General features: G+C 28.8%; 2 protein-coding genes and 1 non-coding gene across 3 annotated transcripts; all 3 read left to right on the forward strand.

Moving 5' to 3' along the window:
- The first annotated feature begins 758 nt into the window (after positions 1-758).
- Positions 759-3,313, forward strand: LOC101261425 (uncharacterized). The gene is made up of 2 exons (XR_002028272.3): positions 759-1,512; positions 2,883-3,313. It is a non-coding gene; the product is annotated as an uncharacterized protein (transcript).
- A 5,658-nt stretch (positions 3,314-8,971) lies between these two features.
- LOC101261931 (uncharacterized) lies at positions 8,972-9,472 on the forward strand. The gene has a single exon (XM_069286797.1). The coding sequence runs from the start codon at positions 8,972-8,974 to the stop codon at positions 9,470-9,472; it is 501 nt and encodes a 166-aa protein (XP_069142898.1).
- A 10,272-nt stretch (positions 9,473-19,744) lies between these two features.
- Positions 19,745-21,073, forward strand: LOC101251105 (aspartic proteinase nepenthesin-1-like). The gene has a single exon (XM_069286798.1). It carries the CDS (start codon positions 19,745-19,747, stop codon positions 21,071-21,073), a length of 1,329 nt encoding a protein of 442 aa, XP_069142899.1.
- The last annotated feature ends 1,091 nt before the right edge of the window (positions 21,074-22,164 follow it).

Genomic DNA, 22,164 nt, shown 5'->3' on the forward strand with positions numbered 1-22,164 from the left:
GCTTACATTTTTGAATCAGACGATCGAGAAGATGAAACAATGTTATTACCCTGAGCCAGTAGTTCGTCACTTTCATCAACAAGCATATCATCATTTTCATTTTCATTGAATATTCCATCACTACTTTGGTGTTCACGTAAAAAATTATGCAATACAGCGCAAGCAATTACTATTTTCACTTACATGTCACATTCATAGTTGTTCATGCCTTGTCTTAGTATTCTTAATCTACTTTTCCATGCATCAAAAGTTCTTTCAATTACATTGCGCAAAGAAGTATGTTTATCGTTAAATAACTCTTTTCCATTCTTAGGCTCTCTTTCACTTCCTCGGTAGTCCTGCAAATGATAGCGCATTCCAATGAATGGAGCTAAAAATCCTCTTGTGTTCCGTAGACCAGCATCAACAACGTAATATTTATCTACCAAAATAAAATAAATGCAATTCATGTTTTATTTAGTAGCTAGTTCATTAAGACTAACTGTAATAAAGGAATGTATGAAATCAAAAGAATGCATGTAAAAGGGAGTTAATTGAATTGGTTGGTGTCAATAAATATATTATTTTTGTAAAATAAAAAGTTAAGGATAAAAATTGAATTTCTAAAACTTTTCAAATAATGAAATTTGACCCAAATACTAGTTTTTTTCTAGTATTTGGGAATTTGGAAAGTTTGCCAAAAAAATTTGTCAAATAATAAAAAAATATATGGACAAATAGAATTTGCCAAGTTTTTTCCCAAGTTTTACTTGCAAAATTTATGGCCAAACGGGCCCTTATAATATTATATTCACTCGAGACTTATAATATTATAATAAAAGACTGTTTTCACGATTTAAACTCGTATATCAAAAATCTATGGGCCATTATTAGTGGTATATCCCTTAGCATCTCTTCTTCCCAACATAGCTGATCCGATTGAACTCTCTCTGTTTTTCTAAACAAAAATCTCTTGAAAAAGCACCCAAATCTGTGAAATCCATGCCAATTCCGATTCAAAATCAAGAAACTAAGCCGAAAAAATTGATTTCCCTATTCATAAAATGTGTAATCATGGCTTTAATCCTCTCCCTTTTCTTGATTTTCCTTCTTTTCCTTGGTTTCGCCGCGCTTGTACTCCTCCACTTCTTAATCACATCAACCGCCTTCCACCGACGTCATCGACGTCGCCACCACCATCGATTTCCGGCGACCCCAACGTCATCGTTTGATTTGCCTTGTGTTAGTTATTGTGGGTCACAGCAATCTGCTAGGGATTGTGCGATTTGCTTGGAGGGATTTAAGGATGGAGAAATTTGTAGGAAATTACCTGATTGTGGACACCTTTTTCATGTGAAATGTGTGGATTCTTGGCTTATTAGGGTTCTGAACTGCCCGATTTGTCGGAACCGGGTTCGGGTTGATTTGGGAAATTCGGGTTCTGTTATCAGTGATGAAGATTGGAAGAGATGGTGGGCTGTTGGTGTTTCAGGGTAGCTGCTTTTTTTGCTGAAATTTCTGCATTTTGTGGTTGTAAGTTCTTGAAAAAAAATCCCTTTTTTTGATGCTTTATGTTGAGCATTGTAATGTGTGGTCATTTTAGTTGATTAGCAGTAGCTAAGGATATGATGAAATTGTTTGAATTTATTCAATTAGGTTAGAGAATGGTGTCAATGAACCTTGTTTGATAACCGCTGACTGATTGGAATCGGTAATTCTGTCTACCAAGGCTTGGATGGATGGGAAGAAATCCTATAGTGTTTTTGATTCATTGGGCTGGCAAAAAGAATCATCTCACTTAAGCAATCGATGTACTATCGTAGTTGTACATAGTATAGTGTGCGCTTGCTCCGATAGGGTACTTCATCCATATTCGATAGGATTGGATTGAAAGATTTGAGTACCATGTGTGCATTAGTTAGCAATGTTGCTTGGATTCTTGAAATATGTAACTTAGTTCGTAGGATTTGCATATAAATTGCATTGAGTTTGGATGGAAAGATTTGAGTACCATGAATGCAGTAGCTAACAATGTTGCTCAGACTCTTAAAAAATGCCCACTTAGAGGAACCGACATGAGGGCAAAAGCATTTTTAGATAGACTGAGCAACATATGATTTTTCATTGATGGAGGTAAATTTTGTTGTTATCATTTATCACTGAGGTAGTACCTTTGTCGCGAATGGTTTATTGTTTTTACCTCTCAGAGTGTCACGATAGAGTTACGAATGAGAAATATGTAAACATACTATGCGGAGTTACCCAGTATCTTTGTCTGTAGCTGTGGGGAGTTACCACAATTCAAGTGGGAATAGTCGAGGTGTAAGCAAGCTACCTGAACATCATCTTATTAAGAGGAAGAATTTTACACGTATCTCTGCGAGTATTTGTGTTTCGAGATCATGTAAAGATGAGATGCATGGATCTCCTGCTTAGGAGACGTGAGATGTTGGTCGTTGTGGGCCACTGGGCGTGAGGCAGAGTAGAGGTAGGTCTAAGAAGTATCGGCGTGAGGTGATTACTTATTAGGCTGGATACGATGCAGTTTCAGCTCGCCGAGACATGACCCTTGATAGGAGGGTGTGGAGGTCGAAGATTAGGGTAGAAGGTTAATAGGACAGGGAGTGTATTTCTTTCAATTCTCAGAGTATTAATGTTCTTCTTCTTGTTGTTTTTCTTTATCTTTACATTTATATTACTACCTGTTATTCTTTAGCTTTGATATCTTATTTGCTTGTTGTTTCTGCTGCCACCTTTTTATCGACCGTTCAAATGTAGGACTTAGGCTTTCATACACTCTACCCTACCTGTGGAACTGCACTGGATTTTTCGTTTTCATTTGTGTCTTGTTTTCTTATCTAAGTGGAATGTCTAGTTGATCGAAACATTTTGATTTACTCTAGGAATTGAACCGAGAAATCACAAAATAGCGCACACAAACTAGTACAAGTTGGAGGAGCTAACGATTTGCTGATATCAAGAGGAGAAAGATGGAGTGGAAGTGCAAAGATTTTCTTAACGTGGACTTACGGAGGCTTACAACATGAACGGTGGTTTTCTTTTAGTGTAGTTTCTTCCCAAATTACTGATTTGGAGATATGATCATATGTATAAATATAAATGCGTACCCATTCTAGCGGTTTGCATAACATAAAATTTTTGCCTTAAAACTGTGTCTTGTACATGAATGAGTTTCGCGCTTTTCCTTGAATGTGTTACTCTGTAATGCATAGTGTCTCTTAATTGAGTAATGCATCTCTGTTGTACAAATGTTTTGTGGGAGAAATGAACATTCAACTGTTCAATCTAATGAACATTCATATCGTTTATATCAGCTTAGTTTTTTTACGTGCAATCGAGCTCTATTCCTGCAAGTTTGCTTCTTATTGTTATCTGATTTTTCTAAGTTCTGGCATTTGGTAGTGTATGAACATCTTCTTTGGGCAATAGCTGTGAGTATAATAGCAATATGCCCTATGTTGCTCGGACTTTTCAACAATATCATCGGTTGTGTTGGATCTTTCAAAATCTATGCATTTTTAGATAATTACTCTTGCTACTTTCAATTGTTCAGCGGACATGTGGAGTTGAATTTCTTTCTATAATGTACGCAAATATAGACTGATTATTACGGGTGACTGTGTCTAGTGGTTTAGAAAGTATCGAGCTTTTGAATAATATTTTTAGATGATTCGAGCAACATGGATCATGGTTGGTTTATCAAGCAATAGTTTTTTATGTTAATAAGTGGCTATACCTAGAAGTAGACAATTTCAGGGTATTTTTGGAATTTCAGTACTTCCTCTGTTTTAATTTAATTGGCTCTCCAAATATTATTATTAACATAAATTGAGATCGATAAAATAATATATATTGGACCTGTGCTGGTACGAAATGTAGCCCTTTACATTTCAATTATTACATGATACACAACATTTTGAGACTCGGGGAGTTGTGGAATTGTTTGGTGGTTAAGGGACAACTTGGAAGGCCCAAGTAAATTTTGGATACAAAAAAAATAATGGCAAGATTTTGTATGTAAACATTTTCTTGTAAAAAAAAAAAAAAAAAGTGGAAGAAGATTATTGTTGAACACATTGTTGTTTTTCATATGTTAATCCATGCATTTATGAAATATTTTTTTTTTAATTTTTTGTATGGAGTGAGTAGGCTAATGATCTAATGCCTTGGAGTATTCAAATTTTTTAAAATAAAATTTTATGAGGATTTTTGTTATGAGTTAGGAAATATTTATCAACTATTTTTAAGACATATTTTCTCATTTACTGACCAATTTTTAGAAATCGACAAACTTTCTTGATTTTCGTGTGTATCAACCCATGTTTCTGGCACCTTAGAGCATTCAAATTTTTTCTGAAAAGTTTTATAAGATCTTCGTAATGAGTTTGGGAAGCATTGCATATAATCTCACCATTTTGAGGTATATTTTTGCATTTACGAGCCATTTTTTGAAATTAGTAGACTTCCATGTTATTCATGTGTATTAGCTCATGGATCTGGCGCTATAGAACATCGGAAAATGTTTTTTGGATTTTTTTTATGACGACCTCCGTAATGAGTTGGAGCACCATTGCATATAGTCCTATCATTTTTAAAAACATATTTTCGCATTTACGAATCAACTTTTAGGATTAGCCGACTTTCTTGATTTTTCATGTGTATTAGCAATAGGTCTGGCGCCTTCAAAACCCAATTTTTTTTTTTAAAAAAAATACTTTATGAGGACCTCCGTAAGGGGGAGCATTGCGTATAGTTTCAATATTTCTTTAAGGCATATTTTCGAATTTATAAGCCAACTTTCAATAATTAGCCGATTTTTTTTCATGTGTATTAGCCCATGGATCTGTAGCCTTGGAGCACCCAAAAACTTTATGAGGACATCCGTAATGAGTTGGAGCACCATTGCATATAGTCCCACCATTTTTAAAAACATATTTTTGCATTTACGAGCCAACTTTTAGGAATTAGCCGATTTTCTCGATTTTTCATGCGTACTAACAATAGCTCCGACGCCTTGGAAAACCTTTTTTTATTTCAAAAAATATTTTATGAGAACTTCCGTAATGATTTGGGGGAGCATTGTGTATAGTCGCAAGTTTTTTAGGCATATTTTCACATTTATGAGCCAACTTTTAAGAATTAGCCGACTTTTCAAATTCCTCGTGTGTATTAGGCTATGAATCTGTCGCCTTAGAACACCCAAAACTTTTTTTTGAAAAAATTATATGAGGACATCTGTAATGAGTTGGGGAAGAATTGCGGGTAGTCCCATCATTTTAAAGCATATTTACGCATTACGGGCCAACTTATTGGAATTAGCCGACTTTCTTAATTTTTCGTGTGGATTAACCCATGGATCAGACACCTTGAAATACCAAAACTTTTTCTCTGAAAAACTGTATGAGGATCTCAGTAATGAATTGGAGAAATGTTGTGTATAGTCTCACCATTTTCTAAGACATATGTTTGAACTTACGAGCCATCTTTTAGAAATTAATCGACTTTATTGGGTTTTCGTGTGTATTAGCTCATGGATCTAGCTCCTTGGAACATTCAAATTTTTTTCCTCAAACATTTTATGAGGACCTTTGTAATGAGTTAGGGAAACATTGCGTATAGTCTCAATATTTTTAACGAATTCTTTTGAATGTATGAACCAAGTTTAGGCATTAATTGTTTTTCTTGATTTTTTCGTGTGTATAAGCTTATATATCTGGCGCCTTGGAACATCCAAAAATATTTCCTGAACAAACTTTATAAGGACTTCTGTAATGAGTTGTGGAAGCATTGTGTTATAACTCCACCATTTTTAAGGCATATTTTTGAATTTATATATGAGCCATCTTTTAGGCATTAGCTGACTTTCTTGATTTTTTCATGTGTATAAGCCCATGGATCTAGCGCCTCAGAACACCGATTTTTTTTAAAAGTTCTTTGATGAGGACCTCCATAATGAGTCAAAGAACTATTGTGTATAGTCCACCATTTTTAAGACGAGTCAACTTTTAGAATTTAGCCGACTCTTTAGAATTTTCATATGTATTTGTCGATAGATCTGATGTCTTGGAGCATCCAAAATATTTTCTAAAAAGAAATTAATCATTTTTTAGATTGATTAAAATGAATAGTGAGTCACATTGATTAGGACGACAAGAATAACATTTAGCGGTCACTAAGTATGAATTTAGGATGTTAATCTTTTGCTGTTAGTTAATGGAATTTTAAATATATCACGTCACTGTTTAAGGCCAAATGTTTTTTTAGCCTCTACATTATATATGCTATTTTTATAGCATTTAGAGGTCAATATAATGGGGAATTAGAAATTTATTTTTATAGCATTTAGAGGTCAATATAATTGGGAATTATAAATTTCTTAGCGTTATATGTTGTATTAGTTTATTAATTTTTTAAAATATTATTTAACAACTCTTTTTTGTTCAATTTCTTAGCATCATTAGCAATGTTCTGATAAATCATATTCTTAGCTTTTACGTGATTTATATTGCTTTTTACTAGAATTTAGAGGCTGCACAACATGATTTTAAGTTATTACGGATGATTTTACAAAATTTGGAGTATTTACAAAATATTTATAGGTAAATAAATAATTACGAAAAATTGAGAAAATATTAAATTTCTATTTCTTGACCTATAAACGTTAAAAAAAAAATAGTATGAATTCTTTATGATCTATAAATATCATTCACTACTTAATTACGAAATGATCCTACAAAATTTGGAGTCAATTTTTTTTGAAATGTATATCTACAAAATATTTATTGGCTAATTTTCATGAAAAACTTATTAAAAAAATCATAGACTAATACACAAGAAAAAAACAAGATGATTCTATAGACTTATTTCGTGACTCATAAACTCCAAAAAAACTGAAACACTACGAATTTATGAATATTTTTTTATTAGATTCTTACGAATAAATTCATAAAATTTAAGTTCAAATTGAGTCGATCTAACATATTTCAAAAATTTCATAGACTAATTAACAAATAAAATATTGAAATAATTCTAAATTTTTATTTCATGATATATATAAAAAAATAATTCGTAACCCATAAAACTATGACAATCATTCACATATAACAAATATTTTTTTGTTAAAAATACACAAATTTCAAACCCAAAAATTCTTATTAATATTATTTACTATGCTCCAAAGTTAAAGTCACTATAGATCTCAAACCCAAAAGTTCTCATTAACATTATTTACTATTCTCCAAAGTTAAAGTCACTATATATATATATATATATATATATATATATATATATATATATAAAAATAAATATATATATATATATATATAGCTACCCACAACACTATTATTAAAGCAAAAGAGACAAACGTGGTCCTATGATATTAACATGTTATTTATTTCAAAAGCTTACAAGGTCCTCCTTTTAATTTGGAAATATCTAAATGGATGGTTCACTTCTTCCCTCTTGTCCACAATATATATTGTATTTTTATTTTTTTTTAATAAAAACATTTTGCAATTTGAATATAAGAATATTTGATATTTATAATTTATCTCTTTTAAAATATAATAAAAAATTAGGTATCATTTTTTTACATTTTCTATCTGAATTATCAAGTGTTTACGTTTTTTAAACTATCACATCAACTATTTTGAAATATACCCCAAAATTAAACTAATCTAGTTAACATTTTCCTGCATACTAAATATTACTCCACTTTTTTTAGTCAGTTTCAAAAAGATAAATAATACATTTCTATATTTAGCGACAGTTAACTTTAGAATAATTGTTTTTATCCCTAATAAGATGATAATAGCGACCACAAATATGTATAATTTATTTTAGATCACAAGTTTCAGAAATTTGTTTTAAACTTTTTGTCATATAAATTAAAACAATAGAAGTATTATAATTTAAAAGGGGGAAAAGAGTCGGAATAATATTTCTACTTTGATCGAAATTGTTGTTACGATATCAAACTTTGAAAAGGACCTTTTATACTCCCTGTACTATTTAATAGTGTATTTTAAAGGTATATATATGTCTATGTGGACATTCTAAATATTGCATCATTTTAAATAGTAATATATCCACGTGAGTACATATACACTTTTAAAATAAACTATTAAATAGTACAGTAATAACATATCATCTAAAAAATTTAATATCGTAACAACGATTTCAGGTAAAGTTAAAATATTTTTGAGACGTTTTTACCTTTTAAAAAATGAATAAATAAACCTAAGACCATAATAGTCAAAACACTATCAACTCATGTCAATTTTAGGTAATTATATTTTGTAAACTCAACAAAAAGAAAAAGAAAAAGAAAAAAAAGAAGATATCCATACTATATTTCCACAATTCCAAAAAGCAAATAGTCATATTATTACACTATATAATAGGTCCACAATCCACTTCCATCCTTCTTTTCAAATCTTATATTATAACCTCCAACCAAAAAACCTACAAAAATAAATTTTAAAAAATACAAAAAAAAAAAATTATTATAAAAATGTCTACCGGAGAAAATTCCGACCATATTTCTCAAGAACCAAATAATATATTTCTTCTTGCTAAAATTATCATCAATTCCTTCAAAATTTTTCTATTTTCCACCAAAAAAATTTCATTTTTAATTTTCTTTTTCCTTTCATTTCCACTTTCTTTTTTTCTCTTCTTATTATCCTTCCTAACTTTCCCTTTTAAAAATAGAATTCAACATCTTGAAGAAATATCATTATTTTCATCTATACATGTTGAGTCCAAACATCTATTAGAAGAAGCAAATGAAGAAGCTAAGTCTTTACTATTTTTTAAAATTTTGTTTCTCTTTCCTACTTTTTTACTCTCCCTTTTTACCGCGGTTACCGCGGTAAATGTCACGTTTTCCGTATGTTCCAACGGAAAACCGGCTATCCAAACGGTTTTTACCATAGTAAAAGCTGTTTGGATACGGGTCGGGGCTACTACGATGTGTATTTACGTGATTATGCTCGCGTGTACCGTCGTGCCCGGGATGCTCGTGGCGATTCTCGAGACCCGCCCGTTTGTTCGGGTGGTTGTTGAGGTTATCGGGTCGGGTTTGGAGCTCCATATGATGGCGGTTACTAGCTTGGCGCTCGTGGTATCGGTCAACGAAGGAATGTACGGGTTGGATGCTATTCGGGTCGGGTCGGATTTGATGGAGGGTAAACGGGTATGCGGGTGGGTTTTATCCGGGTTATTTGTTTTGTTTTCGGGTTTGGTTCGTGGCACGATGGAAATATCGATGGCGATGGCGATGGACGGTTCGGATTTCAAGAGGATTGAATCAACGGTTGTGATTAACTTGTTGTGGGATAATGTGGTTTGGATTTTTTTGTATGGTTTAATGGTTCAATGGAGCTTTATTGTTACAACTGTTTTTTACTTTGATCTAAAAAAAAGAGATTCAACAAAAAGTGATAGAGATAGTGAAATTAGTTTAGTCTAAAAAAAATATATATTTGTATGTAGTATTGTTATAATTAGTATAAGATGTAGATTCGTATTTACGACGTAAATAAGTCGAATACTGAATATGAATTTTATAAATTTAAAAGTTTAAAATTCTATCATAGTTCATTTAGTTTATCGAGTTCGAGATATGCAACAATAACTGTTTTGTAGACAAGGATCAGAACAAGTGAATTCCAGATTAAACTCTGGATCTACTCATTTCAGCTTTAGAAGATCGATTGGGAGATGAATTTCAATGTTGAAGGCAAAAGCCAAGTTTTCTTTTCGTTTGAAAGATAAATGTATGTATACTCGTCTATTAAATATTTTCGTATTGTACCAAGTTCAATGAAGGCATAAATTCAAATAAATATATAAATTTATATAATGATCGAAATTTCTTCGTTCTTAATTTACGAGTTCAAAGTTAGTCCTTTATTATTGTGCCTTTGTCATTCATGTGTTGTCTTTCTCATGTTGTGTCTTTAGAACATATCCTACGTTGTTTCAAAATAAAAGTAAGAATTTTAAAATGATTTTAAACAAAAAAAGTAAAAAAAAAAAAAAAACTTTTAACCATTTTTATTGGATTTTGTTCCAAATATTTTTGGTTCCAAAATTCTTTTAAGAGAATCATATTCTCTCATGATAAAAAGTTAGTCATGTATACTTTAAATATGCATGGGAATAATATTATGACTCAGTAATAAAGAGTTCTCATTCACTTTTCATAGCTCGAAATTCAAGAATATCATTAAAAAAATTTAAATTTTAATTATTTTTCTTAATTATGAACTTCTCAAATTGTGTGAGTGTTTTTTTTTTTTTAAAGTGTGTATCTGTATAAAATTCTATGCAAATTTAATTTAGTGATTTCAATGGATGATAACTTGGGAAAACAATCTTCAATTGTGTCATGTATCAAATTTATTCACATCCATGCATACACTTCATATAGTAAATTTTAAATTGAACGAAAATGACACTCAACTATTATACTTATTCGTTAAATACATAAAATATATTCTTAGATTGACGATATATTTTGTATAAATATATGACGATAAATACATATATGTACATTACATGCCAACAACAAAAGAAAAAAAATGCAAAAAGTGAAAAGATGTGGAGTCAAGGTGATGGTGGACAAATCAAATAATAAAAGAATTCAAGTAAATAAATAAAAAAAATATTAAAAATAAAATCACATAAATTAAAATAAAGAATATCAATAACCAAAAAAAAACTGGCTGAGAATATAAAAAACTGTATCAGTGCATTGAATTAAAACTCAAATTAGGTCATATAAAGCAATGTGACCATAAATTAATTATCCTCAACTAGTTAGTTACGCTTGATTTGTTATAATTAGGACATGTTAATTTTCACTTCTTAATTATATTTTGTGCAAAAATAGAATAATTTTTTAATTACAAATAATAAAAGAAATTTAAGTTGCAAATCATACACTTTTAGTTAATTTCTCAATATTTTTGAAAAAAAAAATATATAATAAAGTAAAAAAAAAAATTCACGCTAAATAAACTATATTATAAGAGTAAATCATACTAAGCAAAATTTATATAACGAATTTGATCAAAAAAGTATATAAAAATTTCAAACTTATAACTCTTCGTTTGGAAAATTACCTACTCAATTAACTTAATCAATGGTGCTTGGGGTAAAATAACTATCATTCAAGTCATGAAATATTTACCATTATTTTAGCCACTAAATTTATAAATAGTATTATTTTTGTGAACCTTTTTTTGGGCAAGTGGAGAACTTTTGTAAAGTCAAAAAAAGGACAACACTAAAAGAATTTTCTTAAGAAGTAATATATTTTTTTTTTTGCAATGAAATCCTTGTAGTTATGAACTTCCATTGTATATACATGAACTCTACAAGTAAAACTCCAATTTAGTTTTTTTAAATTATTAAGCTTTTAAAAATAGACAATTATGTGATTAAGTTTACCCTAGAGTTGTGGCACATAAATAACTTTCAAATGATACTGTGGTAAATAAATAACTTTCAAATGATACTGTGTTGTAGCGAGTCTCGAAATAGGTCATATATGTGTAGATATTAATTTTTAAATATCTTTTTCAAGAAATTATTATTTATTTTAGCTTCATTTGTCGTTGTTGTACCTTCACTTTCATTTGATTTATATTTATTAGTTGTTTATTATTATTGTATCATCTTTCACTTTAATCGCGGATACTTAGCTATTTATTTTCTTGTCATTATAATTGTTTTCTTGTTTATCATTAGTGTAATCTATTACCATTAACATCTTTCATTATTATTTCTACCCTTATCATCATAATACTAATTAATATTGTTTTGCTCCCAATTTTAAAAAAGTTGAAAAGCTAAAAAGGAATAATAAGAGAAATCAAGGGGCCTTAAGAGAAATGCGGATATAGCTCACGGAACGTGTTCGAGAGGGAAGGGATGTATTCAAGTGAAGTTGATAGGGTTGTATTCGAGATAAGAGAAATGAACTTCAATCTAACTATTCGAAGCCCACATCGAAACTTTGACTAAATCTGAATCGCGCACTACTGAATCCATTCACAGATGGCGCTCCCAATAGGACATGAACAATTTCTTATTGTATGAAAGATTCAAGAATTCTTAAAATAATTGATGTTCTATAGGCTATTAATTAAGTATTTCACCATTTATTTAAGGGAAAATGCACAAGTACTCTCTAGACTATGTTCGAATTTTCAGAGATAAATCTTAACTAAACTAAGGTCCTATTATCCCCTAAACTTATTCTTTTTTTGATTTTGTACACCTTTTGTCTTACATGGCACACTCCGTGACTCCACGCAATTGATGCACGTGAGAAATACTTGGATGCAATGTAAGCCAAAAAGGTGCACAAAATTAAAAAAAATAAATAAAATTCATAGGATAATAAAACCTTAGATTAATTAAGATATGTCTCTGAAATTTCGATCATAATCTAAAAGGATACTCGTGCATTTTCCCTTATTTAAACACGAACCAAAGCACACGATCGCAAGACTAAGAGATATTGACAAACTTAATTATATTTCTGAAATCAAATTTGAACATGGTTAGAGTAATCTAATCTGAAATTCAAAGCTTTTTTTTTTCCCCATAAATATTGACCTATTACAAATTACATAATCAACTTGAGCTAGACTCATTTTTCTTTACTTTTTTTTTTTTTTACAAATAATTGAGATCTAATCAACTCGAGCTGACAATTCTCATTGAAAAGTACATAGTCAATATCGACACAAATTGATGACTCGTTCATATTATAGGACTTAGCTTTCTTGCAAAAATTAACAATTACAACGATCGATTTCGATTAATTTGTACCATCAATAATTAATGGTAAATTATATATCTTGCTATATTCAATACTTTCTTGTAATTCAATTACCTCTTCTTCCCCTTTTTCTTTCTTGCAGTGAAAATATAAAACCGTATAATTCACTAACTCAAACACCTTCAATAAACAAGAACCATTAACCAAAATCAACATTGAATTTTTCTTGTTAACAATCCATTTCTTAATAATAATTTGAGTACCCCAAAAAATAACTAAAGCCAATAAATTGAACACAACATTTAAAATAAACCCTTTCATCTCATTTCCCTTAATTATTTTTCTAGCTTTTCCAAGAGCCATAACTCCATAATTACCTTCTTCAACAATTGAAACTACTAAGGCCATTACCCAAACTATCGATAAATAGAGATAAATAATGTACGCGATTATCGCGAAAATAATAACCATTGAAAAATCATATAAGTTAGAGGTAGCTAAAAAAGGAGTTGCCATGGAAAAACAAAAGAAAAAATATCCAATAACAATAATTGTGGTGTAAAACATTGTGAAAATAAGCCTTTTGCATGATTTTAAAATCTTGATACCTAAATCTTTGAAATTTAAAGTTTTATTGTAGTATGATATTGAAGAAATTAAAATTATTGTGTTGGTGGAGAAAATTGAGATGAATAAATAGGAAAAAATTAATGAAAAATCAATGGCTAAAACAAGTTTTAAATTTTTGTTAATACTAGAAAGTAGATTACTTAGTGAAGAACCATTTATACTAGAAATAGGAATGAAAGATTCTTTGATAAATATATCTCTTAACAAAGAATCAAAGGTGAATTTGAAAAATAAAAAAAATATTGAGGTGAAAAGAAGATAAAAAATGGTAATAAATCCCATGATTTTTCCATTTTTTGGAATAAGTTGAATGGATTCTTTTAAAATTCTAACAAAACCAAAAAACTTACAAAAAAAATCCATTTTTCTTGATTTTTTTTTGGATAGTATGATTTGAGGAGATCTAGATAGTGAGTTTGGATTTTTTGTACTTTTAATTCAAAATCCATACATATACATAATATAAGCATATTTGAATTTTGAAACTATAAAGTTTTTTGAAGTTGTCAATGGAAGTAGAATTATGTTGTTTTTATTTTATTTATATGAGGTCTTTGTTTGAAGTAGTCCTACTCTAGGCTGATATATGTAAATATCTTTATATAAAGTTATTATATGAAATTTATCTTTATTTTTAAAAAGTTGTAGGAATATAACATTAAAAAGAATAATTTCTCTAAGCTAATTTGTTCTTAATCATTTGTTTTAGAAAAATGCACAAATATCCTCCTAGTCTATAATCAAAATTTTCGAGACACATCTGAACTATTTTAAGTAACTATTACCTCCTGAACTTGTTTTTTTTTTTGGTCATTTTGTGCATCTTTTTGGTTTGCGTAGCATCCAAATATCTCTCACGCGCCTCAATAGCGTGGAGTCACAGAGCGTGCCACATAAAACAAAAGGTGTATAAAATTATAAAAAAAATTAGATTCATTGAGGATAATAGGACCTTGTTTAGTTAAGGTGTGTCTCTAAGATTTTTATCTTAGCCTAGAAGTACCTGTGCATTTTTATTTTATTTTATCGAACTCTCAAAATTTATTTATTTTGAAGAGTGCACTTTGTGAGTAATATTTAAAAAAAAAATAAAAATAAAATGAATATTTTTCTTAAGCCAAATTTTATAACATCAGAAAAATTGTTTCTACTGTTATTTATGGTTTTAATAGACTTTTTTTTAAAAAAATTTAATAGACTTAAATCTCTTGAAAATTAAATTAATTGTGATTAAGACAAAACCAACTACGAAAAGGTCAAAAGATTATAGTCCTTCGTCAATTATAGTAATTTCTAGGAAATAAACATTCATTTATCTATTAAATATATCAATCTTGTTTGACAAGTTCCTTGAGGAACTTATTATATACGGACTAAATTTGACATTTTCATACAAATTTTGTGGTGGGAATTGATTGAAAATAATATATTTTTCTATATTAAATTAGTTACATATATATTATTATTTTCAAATTTCAATAGTAGAATTACATTGAGTTTTCAAATTAAAGTTTAATTTTTAACATCATTGAATGATTTCTTTGAATTTAAGGGTGGTGGTGCTACTTCTACATAAATAGTGTATTTGATCAGAAATTTAAAAAGTCTATAATAAATTGATATTTTTTTTTATTTTTAATTAAAAAATATTAAAAGTAAAAAATAAAATTATTTAAAAATATAAATAATATAATTTGAATATATTATTTTACCATTTCAATCAAATTTTGCCCAAATTTTTGTTTCCATTATCTTTTTTCTTTCGACCAATATTATGGGAAGACTTAAAAAAGAAAATTCAAAAGCGCCTTAAAGGGGAACAGATTAAATGGATTTATATTTTTATATTACATAATTTTATATTTTATAAAAGAAAATATTTTCAGAAAGAAAAATGACTTCTCTAATTTATAAGCGAAAATATTTTTCTTATAACCATTTTTTCATATTACCTGTTTCACATAATATATATACATTATTAGTATTAATATCTAGTACTCAAAATATTAATCAAAGCACTTCCCAATTTTCTGATAATATTAATTAATTAACTATATTCTTTCACGAAAAATTACATTATATATATAGATGAGTAAAAAAAAAACTTTTAAAAAATATAATATATGTTATATTTATTTTTATACTTTAATTTGACTTAATAAAAATTAAATTCCGTTATTACATTAAATTTTTTATTTTTGTAAGAATATATTTTCCGTTTAAAAAAAAATTAACTTCTCTTAAGTGGAATCATTTTTCTTGGGTCTTTTAACTTTTTATTTCTCGTATAACTTGCTTCAACTAATTATATAATATTATTAATCATATGAAAGAAATACATTATATATATACACAAGTAAAACTAAGTAAATTATGTAACATATTTTATATTATAACCCATTAATTTCTTCACATGCATATTTTTTATACTTGACTTTCACTAATTAAAATTATACCTCCTTTATTATATAATATTAAATATACAAAGATGGAGTTAATTCATAGAATAGTGAAAGTTCCATCGAGAAAGTACGAGGGATAAGACACAAATATCTCATAAATTAGGATAGTTAAAATTTTAGATACGTATTTTAATTAAATTAAGATTTTATTATTTTATCGTTTTAAATTATTTTGAAATATTTTTTAACTTATTTAACACATTCTGATAACTCTATCGTATTGAAACGCGTAAAAAAATATTAAGATATCGGAAGATTAAAAAAATGTACAAAATTTTAAAAAATAATGAAAGATTTTGACTAACTTATAAAATAGGAATTGTAGCCCAACTTCTTGTGGTCTACACTTCAATTCATAGAATATTAAAATGTGTTGACTCAGTACACATTTTAATATTTTTATTAATTTAATAAACTTGAATGGAGTTTTATGATACCAATAAATTAATAATATCTCACCAATCAAACATATAAAAAAGCAATATAAATAGCAAGCTCATCATTCTATAGTTGAATCCAAACAAAAAAGAATTAGACTCATAAAATTATCAATGGAGTTTAATCATATTTTTGGATTTCTCTCAATTCTCAAAGAATCCCTTCAATTAATTCCAAAAAATGGAAAACTATTTGCATTAACATGTTTTCTTAATATTCTATTTTCTTCCACCCTTTTATCAATTTTGAATTTTGAACTTAAATTCTTGTTCCATGATATTATTTTAAAGGCATCAATTTTATCTACTTCAATTGATGATACCTTTAAAGTCATGAAAATTTTTGCTGATATTAAGGAGGATTTTAGAATTATTCTAATTATATATGTTGCAATTCTCATTAGTCTATCTTTAATCTCTTTTCTATACACAATTGCAACAATTATATTATCATATAATATCAATATTTCTCTCAAACAACTTGTTTTAAAAATCTCAAAGGCATTTAAATATGCATTTATAACTAGATTATACACAAACATGTTAGGTATTGGTTACTTTTTTATTGTTTTGTTTTTATTAAGTCCTATTTTTGTTTCATCTAGCAATATTTTCCTTATCTCTATAAGAATTTTTGTTGGAATAATATCTTTCCTATTTTTTCTATATTTATCAATTGTTTGGATATTGGCTTTAGTTATTTCAGTAATTGAAGAAGATTGTTATGGAATTAAAGCCATAGCTAAAGGTGGAAGACTCATTAAGGGGAATAGATTAAATGGATTTATGTTAAATATTTCATTTTCTATAATTTCATCATCCTTGTTCCTATGTTTTATGAAGATTAATAAACCAAATAAAGGGGTAATTAACCAGATAATTATGTCTATATTTCTGGTTATTATTTCTTCTTTGTTTAATTTATTGTTATTAGTGGCATATACTGTGTTATACTCTCATTGCAAGAAGAACCATGGAGAAGAGGAAGTTGAATTGGATGGGAGTTTTGAGTATAGCAAAGTATAAAAGAGGAAAATTTGTAATTATATTTCGGTTCGAGTTCTAGGAATGAAGACATCTTTGTTCGGGATCGTATCGAGCAATTTCCTCTCATACTGCACCAATAAGCATTAGTCAATGGAGTGGATTTCCGATATCAGATGATTATATATAATTTGTATATCATTTTCTTAGTAGTGCTTGATGCATATGAATTTTGCTCTCTTTTGTCTTTTTCTTTTTATGTATTGTGTTGGATAAATGTTGTTACAATAATTACTCTCTTGTTCAAATTATTTGTCGTCTTTTTTTTATAGAGTCAAATTATATAAACTTTAATACATATTATTACAATTTGATCGTACTTTATGTGTAGCTTTCAAACACCTCAATTCTAAATTAGTTAAACTGATATTCGAAAAATGAAGTATTCAAGAACGGGAAATTATATCAATAATAAATGGTGTAGGGACTCTTTGTCTTGACTTGGTCATATAATCAATAATGTAGTACTTCAATCTTCTCCTTTTGAAAAGTTCAAAATGAAAATTAAGCAAGTCAAGCATAATATTTATTTATTTTTTTTAAAAAAAGAGAGATGAAATGATTAAGGTCGATAAAAACAATTCAATAAATTTAATAGATAATTTCCTTAATAATTATATAAATCGAACCTATTCAAATTTATACATGATTGTTGATATTTTTGACTGAACCAATTATTTTCTTAATGTCGATTTATATCAACAATGACAACGTCTATCAAATATTATCTTTTAGAGCAAATAATTAAATTTATTTTTTCATTTTCGCTAGAGCAAAATTACGTGAACCATTTATATAACAGTGGAGGTATATCAGCTCTATCAAATCTTTTTCTCTATTTAAAATATTATATCTTAGAGGTATAATTGATGTGTGTTTGTAGTCCAACGGTTAGGATAAATGACTTTCAAGCAATAGACTTGGGTTTGATTCTCGGTAGACGCATTTTTATAAGATTTCTTTTTTCCATAAACAATCTTTTCTACATTTGTTTAGCACTCAAAAATGAGGGGTTTAGATTTCTTTTTTCCATAAACAATCTTTTCTACATTTGTTATAGCATACAAAAATCGATAAAAATGGATGTTAAACTGCTTCAATCGATAAAAATGGATGTTAAACTGCTTCGGGGCTCGTTTGACCTTGAAAATGGATCGTTTTGACCGTCTAGGCCAATTGGGTCTATAGCTAAGATATTAACGGATATCCATTAAAAATTTGCGAAAAAATGACGTCGTAATTCTGGATCACCAAAAATGATAGTGAACTATAGCACACGAAAATCGATAAAATGAGAGATTTACCTACTCGGGGACTTGTTTGACCTTGAAAATGGACCGTTTAGGCCATCTGGGTTAACTTAACTGGGTCCATAGCAAAGTATTAGCGAAGGTTCATGAGAAATTTTAAAAATGACGTAGAAATTCTAGATCACAAGAAAAGGTGGTAATCTATAGCATATGAAAATCGGCAAAATGGAAGGTTTACCTGCTTCGTGACACGTTTGACCTTGGAGTGGACAATTTTAGCAGTTAGGGTCAACTAGGTAGATAGCTAAGGTCTTAATGAACGTCTATAAAATTTTTGGGCAAAAGTGACCTTAGAATTCGAAATTATCAAAAATATATGGAATATAGCATACGAAAATTGACAAAATGGGGGTATACCGTATACCTGCTCTGGGGCTCATTCGACCTTGGAATGGATCGTTTTGGCTGTCAGTGGCAACTGGGTCCACAACTAGCATCATAACGGACGTCAATAAAAAAAATTGGGCAAAAATAACATCGAAATTTAGGATCACCAAAATTCATGGACTATATTACACAAAAATTGACAAAATGGGGAATTTACCTGCTCTAGGGATTGTTTGATCTTGAAAATTGGTCATTTTGGCCGTTAGGGCGAATAATAATAATAATAATAATAATAATAATAATAATAATAATAATAATAATAATAATAATAATAATAATAATAGTAATAGTAATAGAATAATAATAATAATAATAATAATAATAATAATAATAATAATAATGGCCTTATTTAGAAATGATTTAATTGCTAGTTGTTCAAAACTACGACTCATTAGGAGAATCATATCTCTATAATAAACTTTTGGTGTTTTTTCCTTTTTTGACGTAGCATTTAATATTTTTTATAAAACTAAATCAGTATATAAATGATTATAAGTAGTGGTGAACTTATTGCAAAGTACCTTTCATACACTAATTTCTACACAAAAAATGGAAAAATTATTCCATTTTCACCTTTTCATTTCAATTTTTTTCTCAATTTTGTTTGCAGTTTGGGGCAATAAAAATTATTTTTCACCCCTAAACTCAACTTTTATTAAACAAGCTAAAGAAATATTTATGTCTCTTGATCCATCTAAGCTTTTGGATCCTCCAATGCCATCCTATGCTTTTACTATTTACCATCGCGATGTATTTGAAAAGTCAAAGTTTAAGAACTATGACTCGTTACTTAAAAATAGGCTTGCTCGATGTGAGGATAGAGCAAATTATATCGCTTCAATTCTTGATGACAACAACAATGTCGAAGAAGGTGCAAATTATAGAATCCGCGAAAAGGTTCCAAAATCAACAAGTATTTATTTTGCACATGGTGAGTATGTTGCGTCTTTTTTGCTAGGCAGTAACGAAATCAAGACTTTATTGCAAATAGACACAGGTAGTGATTTAGTCTGGTGGCAATGTGGACCATGTGAGGCAAATAAGTGTTACAAGCAAGTTGATCCTTTATATTTCCCTACAAATTCGAAAACATATCGAAAAATCGATTGTAAGTTACATAGTTCAAGGTGTTTAGATAATGTGGACAAAACTTATAAATGTAATTCTTATAATAATGAGTGTAACTACAATATTAGATTTATAAGTGGACAAAGATCAAAGGGTTTTATGAGTGATGATGTGATTACTTTTGCTTTAGACCATCTGCCCATTAGGGTTACATTTGGATGTGGTAAAGATCAAATGGGTCGAGCCAATTTTAGTGGTTACTATTCTGGGATAGTTGGTCTTGGACGAAGAGTAAATGTTGGTTCATATTCATTACCATCACAATTCCAGTCGGATTTAATGTCCATATGTCTACCCGGATTTTATTCGGGTAAGTCATCTACTCTTAGTTTCCACACCGCCACGTGGCCAAGGACAACATCAGCAGAGTTATTACAAAATAAAAAATTCCCTTTATTTTATTATGTCAATCTTTATAAAGTTTTTATTAACGATAAAGAAATTCCGGTCCACCCATCATGGTGGACTTTTACAAAAGGTGGTGGTGGTGGAGTCCTTGTGGATACAGGAACAACTATTACTCGATTTCCTAAGGATTTGTATACCGTATTTCGTTATACATTCTTAAGTGAAATAAAAGATATACCTCTGGTTAAAGGTCCGTCGAAGATTCTAGACACATGTTTTAAAGAGGATCCAAGTGGACGAGAGTTGTACTTTCCCGTTGTGAAGTTGTACTTTGGCGGCGTAAACCCTAATAACATGTTGTTATTGGCAAAAGATAGAGTTATGGTACACTTACAAGGACATTATTGTTTGGGTTTCATGGGGTGGAATAGATCTCATTCAATAATAGGAAGTAATCAACTTCAAGGTATAGGATTAACTTTTGATACATCAGAAAATACTTTGTCATTTGATTTAGATGCATGTAGTTGAGATTTGTGAATTTAATCAAAATGTTACAATTTAAAGTTTGTATCTTTTATTTATTAGTGAAATATTTAAAAGATATGGACATTTATAGATGTTGTTGTTTAACTTTGGTTCGAATCTTGTATACGTTACTAGAAATATGGTTGCATTGGTAATCGCGTGACAACTTATTGTTATTTTTCTTTTGTTCGAATCGTGTATATGTTATCATCTCATTATAGATTCATATGGTTATATTCCTAAAATTAGGGATAAACATTTGATTTTTTCGGCTGAACTTTGTATTATTCGATTTCGATTGAGAAAAATGTTATTTTTTTCTGAACTAAAATAAATTTGGTTTGGTTGTTCACTTTTAATTTCAATTATGTTATATAAGATAATATGGATTTGAATCTAATATATTTGAATAACTATTATAGTGAATGAGAGGCAACAATTAATCTCAAATCAAATAAATATTTGTTTCTCAATGAATGCTTAATATACAATGTGAATGGTGAAACTACATAAATAAAGTTCCTAAATAGCATATATTTCCATGATATTTGCAATACTATATTTAGGAATTTTTTTATTGCAAAATTAATTGTGTTTCATTTTTTGATAATATTAAAATCAAAAGGTTTCAAATTCTGATCTTCTTAGTGATTTTAGAGATGTTAAAAAGGAAAATAAATAAATATTGACTTCTAAAAGAGAATTAAATCTCTATAACCGACCATATTATTATTATTTTTCCTGTTTTGGCATAATTACAAGAAATTTAAACAAGTATATAAATAATTGTAACCAAACTAGTTGGTCACAATTATTTAGGTAGGTGAATATTCTTTGCAATTTTCAATTGTTACCAAAAGCAATATCATCAAAATTGTTACCAAATTATAGGTACCCTACATTTTATTTTGTTAACCTTTATAAAGTTTTTATTATTGATATAAGGGAGTTCAGGTGAACCCCCTTAGGTGAAAGTTCAAAAAAGATATGCGTGTTATATGATTAAAGATACAATTGGACCTTTTGACACTTACTATAAAGCGAATCCAAATGGTAATAATGATTTACCGTTTCTTGTTGTAAAGTTTTACTTT

This window comes from Solanum lycopersicum, chromosome 7 (genome assembly GCF_036512215.1).
Source record: "Solanum lycopersicum chromosome 7, SLM_r2.1".
In the NCBI taxonomy this organism is placed as follows: domain Eukaryota; kingdom Viridiplantae; phylum Streptophyta; class Magnoliopsida; order Solanales; family Solanaceae; genus Solanum; species Solanum lycopersicum.

What these genes read in the sequence shown, in the direction of transcription:
- LOC101261931 (XM_069286797.1), top strand. Translation starts at nt 8,972, where the DNA reads ATGTGTATTTACGTGATTATGCTCGCGTGTACCGTCGTGCCCGGGATG.
- LOC101251105 (XM_069286798.1), top strand. Translation starts at nt 19,745, where the DNA reads ATGTCTCTTGATCCATCTAAGCTTTTGGATCCTCCAATGCCATCCTAT.